Raw genomic sequence first — 17,048 nt, 5'->3', positions numbered from 1 at the left:
ACAGGATAAATGTGGAAGCAGAAATACACTTTTAGATTTGCCGAATATCACTTTTATGGAATTGAGATTGGACTAATGTTATTCTGGTTGTCAGCCAGTCACACTTTTTGAGTATCCTCCACTTTTATTCACTTGGTGACACACTTTTGTGGTAATTTAAATGTGTTTGACGTATCTTAACAGTCATGGTGAGTCAGGGATGCACCCTGGACGGGTCATCGGGTCACCACAGGACACAGTTACACCATTCACTCACACAGTTCATTTCAATGGGCGCATTCTTTTTAACTGTGGTCTTATTTACCTTTCAGTTAATCTATAACTCAGTTAAGATATAAAACATATGTAGCATGTGAGTTTTAAGGATTTTTGCATGTGTTTTATAAAGTGCATGTGATTTTAAAAGCAATGTTCGCGTCCCTTGGCACTATTCGTGAAGAAAAGGCGTCTTTACTGGTTAAATTTATCAGTTTCTGGTTGCTAGGACGCAGTGACGTTTCCCAGCAGGAAAGGGGCGGGGAAAGCAAAGTGACGTCACTGGCAACGTCAGTCACCTACTTTCATTGTGATTGGTTATTATTTTGAGAGGGCGTTTCCGTCTCTGCTTGAGAACAGAGGATTGGTCAGGATTTTGGCAACAACGTCGGTCTAAGCCAATCACAGACCGGAGGCGGCTCATCACGCCTTGGTCATCCTATGGAAAAAAAATAGCCTGCGCGATCTGAGGCGGGGAAAACGAAAAACTTGACGTTATGTGTGAACGTTCATGTACTTCAAAGACCGAAAGTCCGTTCGCCTTTTCACTTATTTTCCCACATTTTATAATAGTAACATGAAATGTTTTATGTGTGCAGTGCGGTTTTGTATGATTAACACGGGAGAGGTGGTAGCTAGCTTCTCATGTTAGCTAAGCTAATAGCTTTGCAGCTACTGCTAGCAAAAACCAAAACAACGTTCGTATCACATGGCCGTTAACGGTATTCAAGGTTGAGACCTCGCTACCCTATCCCGATCTAAATGGAGGATTTCGACACGTTTGTGCAGCGTTGTGTTTCCTGTCTGAGCAAGAAAAATGACACCAAGAAGCCTCCATCAACAACATCTGTCATCCGATTCTATGGCCAGCCTATTCTTCCTCCGCTGGTATGTGCTTAAGGAGCCTGTAACTGTATATATTTACATCTCTGTAGTGTATTTTGAAGGTGTAATATTCTGTAAGATCATAGATTTCGTGTCATGCACTTGAAACGACTGCAAATATGGTATATTATCATCTGGCATTACATGTGCTACCTTTAAATGTTTATGTAATGGCCTTCTATTTACCAAAAACTCGTGTCATCGTATCACCTGTATCATCTGGGTGCCATGTCTGCCTGCTGATAACAGCTCACAGAGGCTCAGAGAGCTGAGATGCAGCAGCACAGAGAGGAGGCTCAGACTGCAGCTGTTCACAGACGGACAAAAGCTTCTGCACAACTGGCCTCTGTGCAAGCAACACGTCAAAGAGAACAGGTAGTAAAAGTCCTGTTTCAAGATTAACAGACTCACATATGTACTGGATGCTCCATCATCACAGAAACCTGGTTTGAATGTAACATATTTAACCCACAGATGCATAGGATAGACCAGGGGTTGTCCAAAGCATTAAAATATCCATAGCATTAAAATGTTTTTTGTCTCCCTCCATTTTAGCAGCAGGAAAATGTAACGTTTCACCATTTTTATGAGGTTTACCTGCCACATTCATTCATAATCCCACATGATGCAGTGCATTTGTGGCGAGAGTTTGCAGGCACAGTCGTTCAGTGGCAAAAATGTGACCTGTTAGCTGTCCAGATATTTATAGCTATCATGACTCGCACTTTGGATAGGGCTGATGTATATGAAATTAATGGTGACGAGAGGCTTTTTCTTTCAAGTCTTCGCCTACTCTTTTTCTTATATGCAGCTCTGCAGGGCTCCGACACTGGAGGGGCTACGACACGAGTCGGAGACTGATGAAACGTCTCTGCTGTCTCCTGATAGCGGTGGTGGATCTGTGCTAGGGGACGGTCCTTTCACAGGAACAAACGAGCATCTTTTGTTCTCATCACCACCTGAAGACAAAGGAAATGATGAAAGCCGCCTCAGCGCCGCAGAGTGTGAACGTCACCTTTTTTCTCCCGCGCGTGGCCGTGACGAGGATCATAACTTTGACAGACACGGCGGCTCTTCAGACAATCCAGATTTTTCAGAGGCGTTGAGCACGAATCACTCTCCTGCTGCGGATCTGCATACCGGGCAAGAGCCCACGGAAAATAAATCAGAACATAATGTAGATTTGGGTGAAGGACAGCGATCATTGAGGCCTTTCTCTGAGCTTCTCCAGGAGGGAGAAGGGAAGAATGATGGACTCCTCCTTCCTGCCACTGAAAGTCTTTTGGTGCCTGAAAGTAAAGAGCATTATGGCGCCTCGGTTCCTCCTTTGGAGGTGACTACTCACAGTGCCCTTTGTGCTACACCGCAGCCAGAATACCAGGAAAAATGCCTTATTGACCAACAAGTGTCACATCCAGACGGCTGTCATGGACATCAGCCAGCCGTCTGTGACCATCTTGAAAACACCACCAGTGTCTCCAGAGGGAGTGAAGGAAAAGAGCGACACGTGTTCGTCTCCTCCGAGGGTGCCGATGACGTGGGCAGCCTTTTCCAGCACAGCCCTTCCAACACGATTGCCAAGACGCCGAATATTATCTGCTATCCTCCATTAGATGGAGGCGAATTGGAGCGCAGCGGGCTGGAATCATGGTTTGGCTACGGTTTCGTAATATCGAAGGGTATTTCGCACTCTTTAGTCATGCCGGATCCTCTCGCTGACGGGAAATGTGACCCTCACCTCTACAGCGCAGAGAGTAAAGGTGACCCCCCTCTTGCTTCGGTAATCAACCACAACAAAGATCCCAATCCAGAGTCATTACAGTCGTTAACGACTCCTCAGTCGCCCACTGTTCAACGCGCTCCAGCCGTTACACAGGCGGACAAAGCGAAGCCTCACTGTATAAATCTCCAGGCCCTCCTGAAGAGATCTCAGGAGTACCGGCAGCACCAGAAGATGCTGAGGAACAAAGGGAAGGACCGCGAAGTCCAGGTGAAGACCCGAGACCTGGCGCGGGCAAGGGCGGATCAGCAGAGTCTTTCAAAGGGGGGGCGCCCTGAAACAACAGATGAGGGGAAGCCGAAAGAAAAGAAAAGCACTTTTATTCCAGGGGCGGAAACCAAAGAATCCTGGGAGAAACACAAGACGACCGAGACTCGGTTCCTCTGTAATCTGACAAGATCTGAAAATACGCAGGCGCAAGAGGATGGACACGCTCAGGGAATCAGGGAAAATCCGGAGGAAACGACCGTCAAAAATGACGCGGCGAGCATTTCGCAAGAGGTCGCCATGACGCCTAAACACACCAGCCCCTCCCCCCAACAGCATCCTAAAGGAGCCAGGAAATATCACATGACCAGAGCTGCCACGTTCTCTCACGGTCCTGATTACAGGAAAAGTGGGAGCACCAAAGGCAGCAGGCAGCTCGGAGAGTCGAGGCTCGGGAACAAAGAGCAGCAGGTTAATAAAGTGCCCCTTGACCATCGAGATGGAAGCGCGCCGGCTTTGCGCGCCGTGGATCCCGTGACTGTCAGCGTTTTACCGAAGCATCCAGCCACAATCTCGCCGCACATTGATCTGATTGAGACCAGCCTGTGTGGCTTGAAAGCACAGATTTTGGACTTGGAGTCCACGTTGAAAGAGAACCTGGAGGATCGCAGCCCCGATGATTCTGATGTGAATTTAGAGTTGGGATATATAAAAGGTACTGAACGTGCGCGGGTTCTTCAAAGTGATTGTGCCCCCGGGCAGGACGGACTGAGCCACGGTGTTACTGATTCAGATCCAAAATGCCTCAGACGACAACTCCTGAAGGAAATGATGGATGCAGAAGAGAATCCAGGCCCCGAGGCGAGCGACGGGGAGGAGGATCCACCGGTGATCGGGAGGAAAGGACCCCAGCTCGTTAGCTCAGACAAAGAGGGGCCAGTCAAAACCTTAGATACTGAAGAAGCAATGCAAAGCCGGGCACATGAAGAGGAGCCTCTCACAGGAAAAGGAGGCCCCCACGAAGCCCAGCAGGACCGGATCGCTGAGGTTTCCCAAAACGTTTCCTCTGAAACAGGAGTTTCAGCTCCGCTTTTAGTCCTTTGCCACACTGGCGAACACCCGGAGGAGGATGAGGCAACTGTAGGATGTCACGGGGGCCAACCTGAAGGTCATCCGAGCCTGGAGCTTCGCTTCACCCCAGAGACGGGGGAAGAATTTCAAGGCAGGGGCCCTGCTCTCGCACTGTCCCCTGGTGGTCCAACCTGGATCTCCGTGGGGCCGGGGTGTCAGAAATGTGTCCAAGTCTTAGGAAAACAATGTAAGTAGGAAGTCAATTGTAACTCTTGCAACATTTAATCAAAAAACAAATCAATGGGAAAAGAATCAAACTTCACGGACTCGGCTCGGATTTAGATTTAGTGTTGAACCTGTTCTAATCCAGCATTTCCTTAAAGACCAGATGACATGACCACACACGATGGTGTTTTCTGCCTTCAGCCGCAGCTCATTGGCCACACGGTGATGCCAGCAGAGATGGAAGGGAGCAGCCGGCAGCGGTCCACGGCGCCGGAGCCCAATCCCTGCTAGAGGAGCACGGCGAGCAACAGGAGGAGCGGCTGCAGGTCAGATCACCCTCTTACAGGAACCATTCGTCTCAGAAGGAAAATTTTGGAAGCTTAGTGGTGTTTGTGGGAAGGGCGGGAGAGAACAGCCCTAAAGCCACATTCTATACATGTAAACAAGTTGTTTACTCGCCTGCTCGGGTCTGACTCGAGCCTCCAGTCTGGTATTTACTCGTCTGTCTATCACAAGTAACCAAATCTTCTCGGATTTGAGGAATCATTCAGGAAATAAATAGCCGTGAGTTTATAATGAAAGTAACAAGCCCTTGAAACACTGGCTGTGTTCCATATATGCATTTAAACACACACGCACACACACACACACACACTCGTGCACACGTCACCTGTTCCAGGGTGCTTTTTCCAGACCTCTTTTGTAGACAGACTACAGACGTCTCCTCATTACAAGAGACCTTCAGACTCTCCTAGAAAAAAGGGAAAAGCGGGATTCTACCATAAATGTTTCATGATATCCCTAAGAGGCAGGCTGGCAGGGTCCCCTCTTTCTGTGTGTGTGTGTGTGTGTGTGTGCAAGCGTGCATGTGTGTATACTAGTCTTCAAGGACGCCTGCTGTTCTCTGGCAACCAGCACTTGTTTCTCAGCTTGCGTCTGTATTTGTTCTTGGCCAGTGTCCTTCCCCATTAATCACAGCCTCTGTTTAATTTATGTGTCCTTAACAACAATATAACAAACATAAGCTGTTTTAAGAAGGAAAAAAAAGACTTTGCTTCCTGCCATCTTTCTGCCATTGGTGTAATGAGAGAATGAGTTGGCTGGGAGAGGAGGAGGACTGAGGGAATTGACACAGAAAAGGGAAGGATAATTTGTTTAATTCATGAGCGTCTGTGGTTAAGTGCGCGATCATCCTGCCGAGTGCCACCACTAATGGCCCCTTCTCCTTTTCTTCCGCCTGCCCTCTCCTTTCATTCCTCTTGCTTTTGTCTCGTACCTCCTCGAACGTCTCCGACTGTATTAATTCTTCTCCATCAGCCCTCCTGTCGCACCTCTCCTCCTCACCCCCTTTCCCCTGTTCCCCATCTCCCCCCTTCTGTCTCTTTCTCTCCACCCTCAATTAATTTCTTCCTCCTCCCTCATTTGCTGTCCTTTCCAATTCTATTTCTTTTAACCTTGCCTGCTCTCAAACGCACGCACGTCGCCTGCGCTCGTTCCCTACTCCCTCGCGCGGTTCCTCTCCTGTCTCCTTGGCATTGGCAGTGAGTAACCATCTCGCGCAGGACACGCCTTTTGTTCCCGTCTTGGGGACACGTTGACCTTCCCTGCCCTTTCTCTGGTCTGATATCGCGCTTCTACACGAATGTCACTGATCTGAAGGGCTCGTCTGGCTCCTCGCAGCCGCGTCAGCAGTCGTCTGAGGCGAGTGAGAGCATTGTCCTCCCAAGTTGACGTCTCAGTCCACGTCTCTCTCATGTCTTCACAGGCCACAGCTCAGCCGCAGTCGTTTGCCAGCGCCGTAGTCTCTTAAATGCAACAGCTTTGGAATCAACAAGTGTGTAATAGGACAGCGGCTGCTTATTATTCTCTGTTCCAATGAGCTGAGCCCGTGTCCGTGAGCTAAAGAGATGCCAGCCGAAAGACCTTGAGATTCTGTGCGGGAAATTAATTGGTTGTCACTGATGGAATTAGCATTCTCCTTTCTCTTCCCCTTTTGTCCTCATTATTTGCTCCTCACATCCCTGTTGCTTGTTCTCTGCTTTCCCTCAGCCTGGCTTCACGCCGCCGCAGCGCTTCCGCCCCCTGCTGTTGGCGGCGGCGAAGGGCTTCCTGACGCGCCGGCTTCTCAAGACCCAGAGGGTGAAGAAGCTGGTGGACGCGACCAGGGTGAGACTGCGTGTGCGTACCGGCACGTGTTTACCGTCTTGGTTTTTCTGACTTCTATTTTGGACGCGTAGGACATGCAGCAGCTCTTGAATACGCTCCAGCAGCCAAACTCTTTACGGAAGGAAATAGTCACTCTCAAGGTATCGCGAGCAGACTGTCCTCTTCTGACTAACACGCAGTAAAGATGCTGTTATTACAAGTGTTAATAAACTCTCCCGGAAGGCTCTGCTTCACCTGAATGCTGCACGTTCCGAGATCAGTGACATTTTCTTCGACATGTCAACCGGAGCGAGGATGCAGATAATCTCCCAGGACAGAGAGTTGATCCACAACAGAGAGCTCAGAAGAAAGGTAATGTATGGAGAAGCCCATGTCTGCTGCTCATATAGGATACGTACGCTGCCTGTTGTGCACGTGAAGTTGAGTCTCTACATCCTGCATGCATTTGTTGTAAATGTTCCACTTTACATTAATGATCATTTCTGTCCTCTCATTCCCTGTTATATTTAGTAGCGTGGCCCTTTTACAAGGCTTCAAATGTTAATCAGATGTATCGGTGGCTGTCCTCCGACGTCTCATCGTACATTTCTTTGCATTTTTAGTCCTTTCTCTGCTTGGACAGCTGTCGGCCTCACAAATACACACTTATTAGACAGTTGGTGGCACGGCCTTTGCATTAACATGACTTGATCGTCCGATTGCGAAAGAATTCATGAGCGCGCGTCCCCAGCGGTTCCGACTAGACGGGTCTATTGTGTGTTTGGATCTGTTTAGAGCGTGGAACCTGGCGGACCCAGAAAAAGGAGTTGTCTCTCAGCTGCAACCCAGAAATCCCTGGAGGAGAAGAGAGAGCGGCTGTGAGTTTTCGCCCCTCTTCTGTGACCTCGCCGCTTTTGGTTCTAGCATTTAACTTTGTTTCTCTTCATTGTGTTAGGATGGCAGCCATTAAATCAAAGGCTGCCTCCCAAGGACAGCTCAAAGCCAGTTGTGTCAGGTTGTAAGAGCACCACCTCCTCCTCCGGACCTTCTTTCCTGGCGCACTCATTCTTATGTTTATGTTTAAGGTTCTGATCTACTTATTCGACAGGGGTGTGACATGTCAGAGCAGGAAACGCACGTAGATGATGAATAACACAGATCCAGACATGAAGTCGGTGATAATTTCATTAAAGCGTTGAGCATTTCACCGATGTCTTTAGCTCTAATGGGATTTTCTCCATATTGAATTTGCTGGTCTTCAGCACCAACCATTACAGTTCTCCAGATGTAACCCATGGAACGATGTAAATGGCATAAAACAGCCTGAATGTACGAACATATTTTATAATATGGCATTATTTGGATGGTTTTTGTGCTCGTGTCTGTTTTGTTTGTCATTTTCACGTCCTGATTTTAGCCTTGCTGTTAATACTTGAATAGCTCCAGTTGCCTGACATTTTTCTCCAGTTTTGATAGAGAGACATAATTGTTCTTAATGTATTTTTATCTAGTTTTATGGTATTTATTTTAATGTGGTTTCTAATGTGTTTTTCATTTATTAAAATGTATTTTAAATCTAAACGTGTTGATTGTGGTGTTTGGTTTCTATTATCTTCGTATCAGGGGTTCACGAGTGTTATACCTTAAAATATTCTTCAGTCCATCGTTGAAAATCTAACTGTTCTCTAAACAATTGGTACAAAGCACAAAATGGAAACGGAATTTTAGAAATGATCTACTGAGTAATCCTTAAAGGAAGGTTTAAAACTCGACATCCATCTGGTTGTCTTTTCCTGTCACGCCATTAGAGTTCAAAGCACCTTAGATTATTATTTCACTGCTGATTCCAACAAAGGGCTTGCATATTAAAACGGTCATTCTTCATACAGGTTTGTGTTCTGCCTTAAAATAATTAACTTCTCTCAAACAGGCAGGATACAGTCAGTTGCGTTCCCACCACCCGCCTTTACGCGCTCCCGACAGCAGGGGGCGCCAACGGCGGTTGGTCCAAGTTGTCAACTTCCGCTCCGGCTGATGCTGCTGTTGTGAACACTGGTGTCTTTTGGACAAATAGCCAGTTTTCGGCTGATTTAATACAGAATGGCGGACGATTTGTCCCGCGTTTCTTTGCGGGCGGAAAGAAAAGCTCTACAAAAAGCTAAAATACTCCAACGAGAAAGCGACAGGAATATAGTGCGACTGGTAAGACTGGAAGTGTCACATTTGGAGCCAGGTTTGGCAGCTAACAGGCTAGCTGGTTGGACAGGCAGATGCCTGCTCTTCCCCGTGGGTTTTATTAATGTTCCTCTCTTGATCACGAAGGTTAGATCGGCTCTGAAGAAACCGGAGACCGAACGGACGGAGGCGGAGGCGGCTGTCCTGTTGCTACACAGAGAAACTGTAGATGAACTCTGTAAAAGACAAGTTCGGACAGATGAACTCAAGAGGAAGCAGGAGGAGGTGAGACATCGGCTCTTTCATGGAGCTGGTTAAGATTTAGCTGTCCTGAGAGAATTCGCTTGGTTTTTAGGGGGAAGGTCGCAACATTGTGCAGTTTCTGTGCTTTCTAACGTAGGATATTTGCACAAAGGACTTTCTTACACGGTAGAAATGGAGACAGTTGTTATTGGTCATTTTAAAGGCAATCTCAATGACTTTAGAGGCATTTTCCTGTTGTCTACTTAGACACTTAGCACATCGGACCATTTTAGTCCTAACTGCACTGATCTGAACATATCAATGAATTTTAGATGCACTGATGGAATCAGTTTCTCTCAGTGTGGTACTCGGACTCCCTCTAGTGGTGTCCAGAAGAATCACAGTTAAAAATATGTAAAATATTTACCGAAACATTTCGGTACAGTTTTTAAAAAAAAAATATTGCTCACACTATGCATGTATAATGTTAATTATTTTCATCTTTGCAGGTGTTTGACGATGCTGAGGAATTGAAAAGCAAAGTGAGGGAACTGGCCGTGGCGGTCAAACAGGCCAGTCATCTGGTGGTTTACACTGGAGCGGGTATCAGTACGGTAAATCCGGCTCTGCTTTCTCGCTTGCCTTACTTTTTCTTTGGCGCTGCCTGATGATGCTTTTTATTTCAGGCCGCCTCCATCCCAGACTACAGGGGCCCTAACGGCGTGTGGACGCAGTTACAAAAGGGACGAAGAGTCTGGTGAGGCTTGCATTGAACTTTCACCCCGGAGAAGCCTGAACACGGCTGAAATCCTCTCCTTTCTCTTCCCAAACAGTTCATCTGATCTGAGTAAAGCCGAGCCCACGCTCACGCACATGTGCATCAGAATGCTGCACAAAGAAAAGCTGGTATGTTGAAGGGAGATGGATGACTCTTGGACCTGCTTCTGTTACTTACACTAACTTATCTACACAGGTGAAGCATGTTGTTTCACAAAACTGCGATGGACTCCATTTACGTAGTGGTCTACCCAGACAAGCTCTATCTGAGCTCCATGGAAACATGTTTATAGAGGTAAGAAGCATCACTAAATATCAGCTGGAGACAGTAAATCATGTATAAACAAATGTGTTTTTAACGATAACTATGGTCATGCATGCAACAAAGGGGACAATAAAGCGACAGTCGTCTCTCTGCGGCAGGTGTGTACCTCCTGTGCTCCTATCAGAGAATACGTGCGGCTGTTTGACGTGACGGAGCGAACGTCACTGCACCGTCACGGGACAGGGCGCACGTGCAGCATCTGTGGCGGCGAACTCAGGGACACCATAGTGCACTTTGGGGAGCGTGGGACCCTGGAAAAACCTCTCAACTGGAAGGGAGCTGCTGAGGCTGCTGGAATGGCAGATGTTATCCTCTGCCTGGGCTCCAGTCTAAAGGTCTCATTCTGGTCACTTCCCAGTTTCAACATTGAGCATTTTGTATTTGTGCAAACTGGTGTCATATTTATATTTCATACCTCGACTTCACTCCTCATTGCTGATACAGGTGCTAAGGAAGTACGCTTGTCTGTGGTCCATGAACAGACCAGCAAGCAAAAGACCCAAACTGTACATCGTCAACCTGCAGGTACAGGTTTTGTTAATATTGATATAAGTTGCTCATCACTAAGTGCTCATTTATATGTTTCCCTTTTATTTTAGTGGACGCCAAAAGATGATCTGGCCGTACTGAAGATCCACGGCAGGTGTGATGACGTCATGAGCCTTCTCATGGAGGAGCTGAACCTTCAGATTCCTGCATACGACAGGTGACAGACGGAGCTGCTTGAACGATGCGTTCGGACGGCCGAAAGATTAAAGCTGCAGTCGTTGGTGTGAAATCAGACTCGGAGTTTCTTACTCTGTTTCCTCAGAGCAAAGGACCCCATCTTCAGTCTCGCCACACCCCTGCAGCCAGAGGAGGAGGACAGCAGCACCCGTGAGGTCATCGCGCCTCTCCATCAGCAGGACTGCTCGTCTGTTTCCGGGCAGCAGTCGCCGATCGTGCACGGCGGCTGGTTTGGGCGAGGCTATGGCAAAGGCAGGAAGAAGAAAAAAGCATCGTAGCCGGCTCGTGGTCACGTTGCGCTCCCGTGAAGCTGAATAACTGGACTTTCATTTTGAAGGTGCTACTCTGCAGCTAAATGTGTAAAAAAAAAAAAAAGGTGTGCGCGATGATCGGCTGTTTGCAGGACCACGGACGTGTTTATAATTCAGTATTTGGCAACAAGAACATGGGAAAGCTAACGTGCTCAGCCCATCCTGCAACAGACTGTCACAAACACTCCAATACAGTGGTTACTTCTTGTCTTCCAGTAGCCTGTTAGGACCAGTTCCTTGATGCAGTTGTTGACAACCTCAGTTACGGGATCAACAGGAGTGATGAGTTTCCCTCCACGTCTGTCGGTGCATCAATCTGGGTTTGGGGTTGTGATTTAAACTCTTTTAAATTGTTTGATTTCCGTGGATGTTCATACGGCACAGTGGATCGGGGAGACGAGGATTCGCTTCTGTAATTTTAAATGCCACTAAACATTCCAGACTTAAAAGGATGCACAGAAACGCTGGGGTCCAGTTAACTTAAATGTGCCACCCTCATTTATTGATCCATAATAACCGAGATGAACGGAAGCGACTCGTCAAACCGATGCATAGTCAAACAGATTTGGGGGCGGGGGATAAGTGAAAACAGTGTTGTTATATTTCCAGAGTGCAGGAAGGAAAGATTTCAACCAGGAAAGGAATAGACGGCATGCTTCTCCAGCTGTTGTAAGATATAATAATAGATATAATAATAGAGCCATACGGGTGGGTTACAGAGACCACTACTATGGACATGTGTTTTTCAACTGGGTGCACATCCAGTATGTCTGAGTCCATATCTGCTGGGGGCAGATGCCACCCTTTCAGCTTGGTGCTCTCTCAGCCAAAAAGTCCCAACAGGTTGCTTACCATTAGTTCTTTTTCAGACACGGAAAATGTAGGTTTTACCGCGTACGGTTTCAGTGTTTTTTTCTGTCTTGTATTTGACGGCTTATTCCACGTGTGTAAGTTATTTCCAGAAGTCGTACAGGGGCCTCTCTCAGGTTCGCTGCTCCTCGGTTTGGTTTACTGCAGTTTGGGCATCGTGTTTACATTGTGACCTCGGTTTTCCTTACGCAGACTCTGCTAAAGCACCTACTGTGTCTGCAAGGTAGTGAGTGGGGAGAAGTTGTTTCTAAAACTGTCTCAGGAATATCCAGTGTCAATGTTTTTGCAACGTACCATATAGATTCAGGACGGTCAATGGACCAAATGAGCCTTTCTATTAATTGGTAGCATTCCTAAAGTTCCAGTGTGGTCAAGTGTTTGGTTTTTATAACATTTTTGCTAAATAAAAGTTTCACATTATAGCTGCCCCCTCCCCCGTCGTTTACTTAAGCAGTGTCTCTGTGTAAGGATATATTTAACATATGTTAAAAAATAAATCTCAGATGTTTGGAAACGTTTTTAAATCGGTGCCAGGCGGAATTCTGTGAGCGCAGAATTCCGACCTTGGAGTGGTCACGTGAACACCACGTGACCGCCGCCGATTACGCAAGCTGGAACTCGCAAGATGTGACGTCACGTCGGGGGCGTGGCCCGATGTCACTGGCTGATCCCGCAACCCTCGAAAGACCGAAGACGTCTCACTCTCTTTTAAATAACCTTTCATCCAGGTTGGATTAAAGCCCGTTTAATCGACGCGCCGCTTATTTGAACCGCTGAGTTTAGATCTCCCCCTCAATAATGATCAAAAACGGCCATTTTTCCGAGCAGCGTGATGAAGCCGGTGGAAGTGGAAAGCCGGCTGCTTCAGGGTGTAACCCGGAGAAAAGGAAGCGGATCGTCCGTTTGTGGTGCGACGGCTGGTGAGTGTCTTAACCACTTTCATGCAACCCTTAAATAAAGCCTTTTGGATCCTAAACGCACGCAGTAATGTCATTAGCCGCTAAGAGGATAGCATGCTAGTCTCCTAGCTGTTTACACTAGTACTTAAGTCGCAAAACTTTCCAGTTTTAGCTGAATTTAGTTGCTTATTTAGTGATCCGTGACCCAAGCATTTAAATGCAGCAGGTTTATGTTTATGATGCGTTCGTTCTTCATGGAGACAGCCGAGCCATGCCCATTAGGGAGTAGTGTTCTGCAGCGGTCTTCAAGATGTTGCAGCATCTGTTGCATGAGGATCGAGGCCCTGAAGTCACACTGTGGAACGTGTTTATGCATGACCCCGAGTCGGAGGAACTGCATGCTGTAAGGTTCTAAAAACCCAGAAGAGCATGAACCAACCTCTGAGCTCAAATCCCTAAAGAAAGTCAATCATTGATGCCCTGTCTCTATGAAATGTCCTTCTTGTCTCTGCAAATGTCATCAATTAGCGTCAGCTAGACACTGAGGAGTCACGGATGGCTCCTTTGACATGGTCTCGGTTCAAACTCAGTAGTTTAAATCAGTTTGATGTAATGTAAACATCGTATGACGTTGGCTGGATAGCTGGGCTTGCCCCGTTCTGGGTAGGATAAATATTAACTTGGACTGAATGTGCTTTTATTGCTGGGACCATTATTTGTCGCTGTCTTGCAGTTACGACATGGTGCACTACGGCCACTCCAACCAGCTGCGGCAGGCCAAAGCCATGGGAGACCACCTCATAGTTGGAGTCCATACAGACGGTCTTAATCTATTACCTCATTCATGTCACATTTATGAGCCTCTGCCTCCTTATGGTCTGCAATATGATATTTTTTACAATGGGGCCATTTGAAATTGTCTCATTTAACAAGACTTGTCTCCACAAGTACATCAGCAACCCTTCAAATTGGCTTGCGTCTAATCAGAAGAGCTTCGGTAGCATCGCTACTGTTGATAATAAGAAATAATGTTCTCCTCTTACAGCTGAGATTTCCAAACATAAAGGACCGCCGGTCTTCACTCAGGAAGAGCGTTACAAAATGGTGCGTGCCATCAAGTGGGTGGACGAGATAGTGGAAGGAGCGCCTTACGTCACCACCCTGGAGACCCTGGACAAGTACAACTGTGACTTCTGTGTGCATGGAGGTGAGCTGCCACCAGGCTGCTGGTTTAATCCCCCCTGAGTCCTGTGTCACTTCTGCCCACGACGTCCCAGCTTGTATGGAGGTAATGGCGGGCTGTTGTCTGTGTCCAGATGACATCACCCTGACGGTAGACGGGAAAGACACTTACGAAGAGGTGAAGCGCGAAGGCCGTTACCGCGAATGCAAGCGCACGCAGGGCGTCTCTACCACGGACCTGGTGGGACGGATGCTTCTCATGACCAAGGCGCATCACAGCAACTTGGTGAGTTGTGTCTCATTCGCCCCGGACGCCAACGCCTCACGTGGGTTTACGTGTCCCATCCTCTCCTGCAGGACAACTCGAATTACCAGCAGCACACAGACGACTTTGGGAAAGTAAGTAAAGCACTTTATTATAATTAGAATAGAATAGTTGCCCTACTTCCGCTGTGGGATTTGACTTCACGATGGCGTCCTTTTCCGCATTCAAGGGTCCTGGGACGCACAGTCCGTGGACGGGGGTGTCTCAGTTCCTCCAGACATCCCAGAAGATCATCCAGTTTGCTTCGGGGGCGGAGCCGCAGCCTGGGGACACCATCATCTATGTGGCTGGAGCGTTTGACCTCTTCCGTATCCAAATATGAGGAAGGAGCTCAGTTGTTCAATGTGGTTTTAGGTTTCGGTTTTCGCCTTGACCGCGAATGCCCCGCAGACATCGGCCATGTTGACTTCCTGGAAATGGTGTATAAGCAGGCGGAGAGGCCCTACGTCATCGTAGGTCTGCACTTTGACCAGGTATCGTGTGTCTGACACACATATTTAACACATATTTATGCCACACATACTGTTGACTTCACTTCTAAACCATCTGTTTCCTCCCTCCAGGAAGTGAATCGGTACAAGGGGAAGAACTATCCCATCATGAACATCCACGAGAGGACGCTGAGTGTCTTGGCCTGTCGGGTGAGCTCAAACACAACCGGAGACTTTATCCGGATGAAATCGACCCGTGAAAACAAACAGTTGCGCAACTGCAGCGAGGTCCCGGCGCCTGTGGATGCAGCAGAAAACAAACGCGTCCACCATTTGTTCCTCGTCCGCTCAGTCATGGTTGTTGAGAACCAGTCTTTTTCTCTCCCCAGTACGTCTCAGAGGTGGTGATCGGTGCGCCGTACGCAGTCGGCAAAGACCTGCTGGATCATTTTAAGGTGAGAGGCCCCTTTTTCTATTTTTAAATCTAAAAATCTCTTTCATTACACACACATGGTAGAGACAAGCGGATCAGAAGACGCATGTAACGTCCCTCTCGTCTCTGCAGGTGGACCTGGTGTGTCATGGCAAGACGGAAGTGTTCCCGGACAAGGACGGAGTCGATCCTTATTCTGTGAGTCGCACGTTGGCGCACCTTTCAAAATAAAAGCACGATTCTTTTCATTAGTTGATAAGGAAATACAATATGCGTGAGAGAAAAGCCCGAACCTCACAAAGTTCTGGCTCAGTTTTGAGTTCGAGTGTCTTGATGAAGCCCGTCTGTGCTCCATGCCCCCCCCCCCCCACCCAGGAGCCGAGGCTGAGGGGGATATTCAGGACCATCGATAGCGGGAACAGTCTCACTACTGATGACATCGTCCAGCGAATCATCGCAAACAGGTCTAAGACTTGAAGCTTATTTTATCATCATTTTTATTCATTTTGTGCATTTTAAAAAAAAAAAAAATCCCTCCTGTGTGTTTCCAGACTGCAGTTTGAGGCCAGGAACCAAAATAAAGAAGCCAAGGAGAGGGCGGTGATCGAGGCAATGAAGAAGAGAGAGCAGCAGGACCTGCCTGAAGATGCATCCCAGAGTGCCCAATAACCAGCCTGCGGACGCTGTTCTGCCTCATTGACTCGGGTCAGAACCAACAGAGGAAGGAGAGTCGCTGCTATTACAATACACACTAAAGAAAGCATATTTTAGCCTTTTTAAAGCCCTCCACAGAGCAGCTTTAATGCGTATTTGCCCTGGAAATCCGACTGTTCGTCTGCAGGTATACAGCTCATGAACGCGGGCTGCAATTCACCGTTGTGGACGGTTTAGCTTGTCAGATTTGTAAGTATGTTTTTAATATCGGCTGGGTTGTTTTTAATACACATAAAAAGCTGAATTTATTTTCTAGTATGCAAAAAATGTCTTTTCTGAATGAACTGTGAAATAATGTTTGTACTTGTAATGTGTGTAACTGGACGTTAACGCGGTGTGAGAGCTCAGAACGTGATTAATTGCACTGTAGAAACTGCACGGCCTCCTCAAAAGGGCTTTGAATTGAATGAAAGGAGCTAATGTGAAACTAACGCGGAATTTAATTTCCAATCCAAGGAAATGCACCCTAAGAATGTTTTTAACCAGACTATCAGGCCACAGTTACTGTCACTTTTGCTGTTTGAGTGCGTGCGTGAGAGTTTCTATCTTTAATAGTAGATGCAGGGAATTGTCACAGCTTTGTAACCTCTGTACGACGGTGTGTCTGTAATAAATGCACTTGGTCAAATGGTGAATCTGTGTCAGGTTTCTGCTGCGTCGGCATTTTTTCACGGTTCGTTGACGCAACGAAATGAGGACGCGGCCCTTCAGAAGACCCCCCCTTCCCAGATCCTCACGGTTACCACACTCATGAGCTTCGAATATTCCTAAACGAACAAACATGAGAAGGTGTTTCCAGGTTGCGCGTCCCAGACGAAACACTCGTTAAAATCTGTCTTATCACAAACACACGCGTTAAACCTTTTCGGGGACGTTTGCTCCTAATCTCCACTTTGTAACCATCTGTTCAAACTTTTGTCCTCGTGATTGTCCCGGTTTTCAGCACATCGCGTTCCCGAAAACAAATCTGCGTGCAAAAATCTGCAGAAGCTACTTCCGTTATGCTTTAATCTTTTCACTGGATAACACGGACGAGAGAAAAGCGTCATTACTCTTTGACACTTCAGTG

The 17,048-nt window shown here is 47.3% G+C and overlaps 3 protein-coding genes and 1 long non-coding RNA gene across 5 annotated transcripts; 3 read left to right on the top strand and 1 right to left on the bottom strand.

The window, feature by feature from the left end:
* Positions 1-679: 679 nt before the first annotated feature.
* Positions 680-8,149, top strand: LOC130527685 (uncharacterized). Of its 2 annotated transcripts, XM_057036379.1 has the most exons (9): positions 687-1,143; positions 1,390-1,515; positions 1,952-4,445; positions 4,625-4,749; positions 6,473-6,589; positions 6,661-6,729; positions 6,812-6,940; positions 7,364-7,446; positions 7,524-8,149. In XM_057036379.1, exons 1-9 carry the CDS (start codon positions 1,018-1,020, stop codon positions 7,588-7,590), a joined length of 3,336 nt encoding a protein of 1,111 aa, XP_056892359.1. In that variant the 5' UTR covers positions 687-1,017; the 3' UTR covers positions 7,591-8,149. The 2 variants fall into 2 exon arrangements, 1 of the variants encoding a protein (XP_056892359.1); XR_008951103.1 differs by having other exon boundaries at positions 680-1,143; positions 6,812-7,446; positions 7,524-7,590.
* Positions 8,150-8,562: 413 nt separating this feature from the next.
* Positions 8,563-12,417, top strand: sirt7 (sirtuin 7). The gene is made up of 10 exons (XM_057036385.1): positions 8,563-8,770; positions 8,891-9,028; positions 9,496-9,600; positions 9,673-9,743; positions 9,820-9,892; positions 9,960-10,058; positions 10,187-10,423; positions 10,533-10,613; positions 10,688-10,794; positions 10,900-12,417. The coding sequence occupies exons 1-10, from the start codon at positions 8,669-8,671 to the stop codon at positions 11,090-11,092; spliced, it is 1,206 nt and encodes a 401-aa protein (XP_056892365.1). The 5' UTR covers positions 8,563-8,668; the 3' UTR covers positions 11,093-12,417.
* Positions 12,418-12,621: 204 nt separating this feature from the next.
* pcyt2 (phosphate cytidylyltransferase 2, ethanolamine) lies at positions 12,622-16,614 on the top strand. Its single transcript, XM_057036384.1, has 12 exons — positions 12,622-12,915; positions 13,628-13,716; positions 13,940-14,101; positions 14,211-14,362; positions 14,434-14,475; positions 14,571-14,709; positions 14,792-14,874; positions 14,965-15,042; positions 15,222-15,287; positions 15,398-15,463; positions 15,641-15,729; positions 15,817-16,614. Exons 1-12 carry the CDS (start codon positions 12,794-12,796, stop codon positions 15,932-15,934), a joined length of 1,206 nt encoding a protein of 401 aa, XP_056892364.1. The 5' UTR covers positions 12,622-12,793; the 3' UTR covers positions 15,935-16,614.
* LOC130527697 (uncharacterized) lies at positions 13,470-14,710 on the bottom strand. Its single transcript, XR_008951105.1, has 2 exons — positions 14,522-14,710; positions 13,470-14,427 (listed from the first exon to the last, which is right to left on the bottom strand). It is a non-coding gene; the product is annotated as an uncharacterized LOC130527697 (long non-coding RNA).
* Positions 16,615-17,048: the final 434 nt, after the last annotated feature.

Source organism: Takifugu flavidus, chromosome 6 (assembly GCF_003711565.1).
Source record: "Takifugu flavidus isolate HTHZ2018 chromosome 6, ASM371156v2, whole genome shotgun sequence".
In the NCBI taxonomy this organism is placed as follows: domain Eukaryota; kingdom Metazoa; phylum Chordata; class Actinopteri; order Tetraodontiformes; family Tetraodontidae; genus Takifugu; species Takifugu flavidus.
Note: the sequence above shows the minus strand (reverse complement) of the source record. Positions and strands in the feature narration are given on the sequence as shown.

What these genes read in the sequence shown, in the direction of transcription:
- LOC130527685 (XM_057036379.1), top strand. Translation starts at nt 1,018, where the DNA reads ATGGAGGATTTCGACACGTTTGTGCAGCGTTGTGTTTCCTGTCTGAGC. An exon ending in CAACACGTCAAAGAGAACAG is followed by an intron (nt 1,516 to 1,951) that starts GTAGTAAAAGTC and finishes TCTTATATGCAG; the next exon opens with CTCTGCAGGGCTCCGACACT. An exon ending in CCAAGTCTTAGGAAAACAAT is followed by an intron (nt 4,446 to 4,624) that starts GTAAGTAGGAAG and finishes TTCTGCCTTCAG; the next exon opens with CCGCAGCTCATTGGCCACAC.
- sirt7 (XM_057036385.1), top strand. Translation starts at nt 8,669, where the DNA reads ATGGCGGACGATTTGTCCCGCGTTTCTTTGCGGGCGGAAAGAAAAGCT. An exon ending in TCAAGAGGAAGCAGGAGGAG is followed by an intron (nt 9,029 to 9,495) that starts GTGAGACATCGG and finishes TCATCTTTGCAG; the next exon opens with GTGTTTGACGATGCTGAGGA. An exon ending in CAAAAGGGACGAAGAGTCTG is followed by an intron (nt 9,744 to 9,819) that starts GTGAGGCTTGCA and finishes CTTCCCAAACAG; the next exon opens with TTCATCTGATCTGAGTAAAG.
- pcyt2 (XM_057036384.1), top strand. Translation starts at nt 12,794, where the DNA reads ATGATCAAAAACGGCCATTTTTCCGAGCAGCGTGATGAAGCCGGTGGA. An exon ending in ACACAGACGACTTTGGGAAA is followed by an intron (nt 14,476 to 14,570) that starts GTAAGTAAAGCA and finishes TCCGCATTCAAG; the next exon opens with GGTCCTGGGACGCACAGTCC. An exon ending in CAGCGAATCATCGCAAACAG is followed by an intron (nt 15,730 to 15,816) that starts GTCTAAGACTTG and finishes GTGTGTTTCCAG; the next exon opens with ACTGCAGTTTGAGGCCAGGA.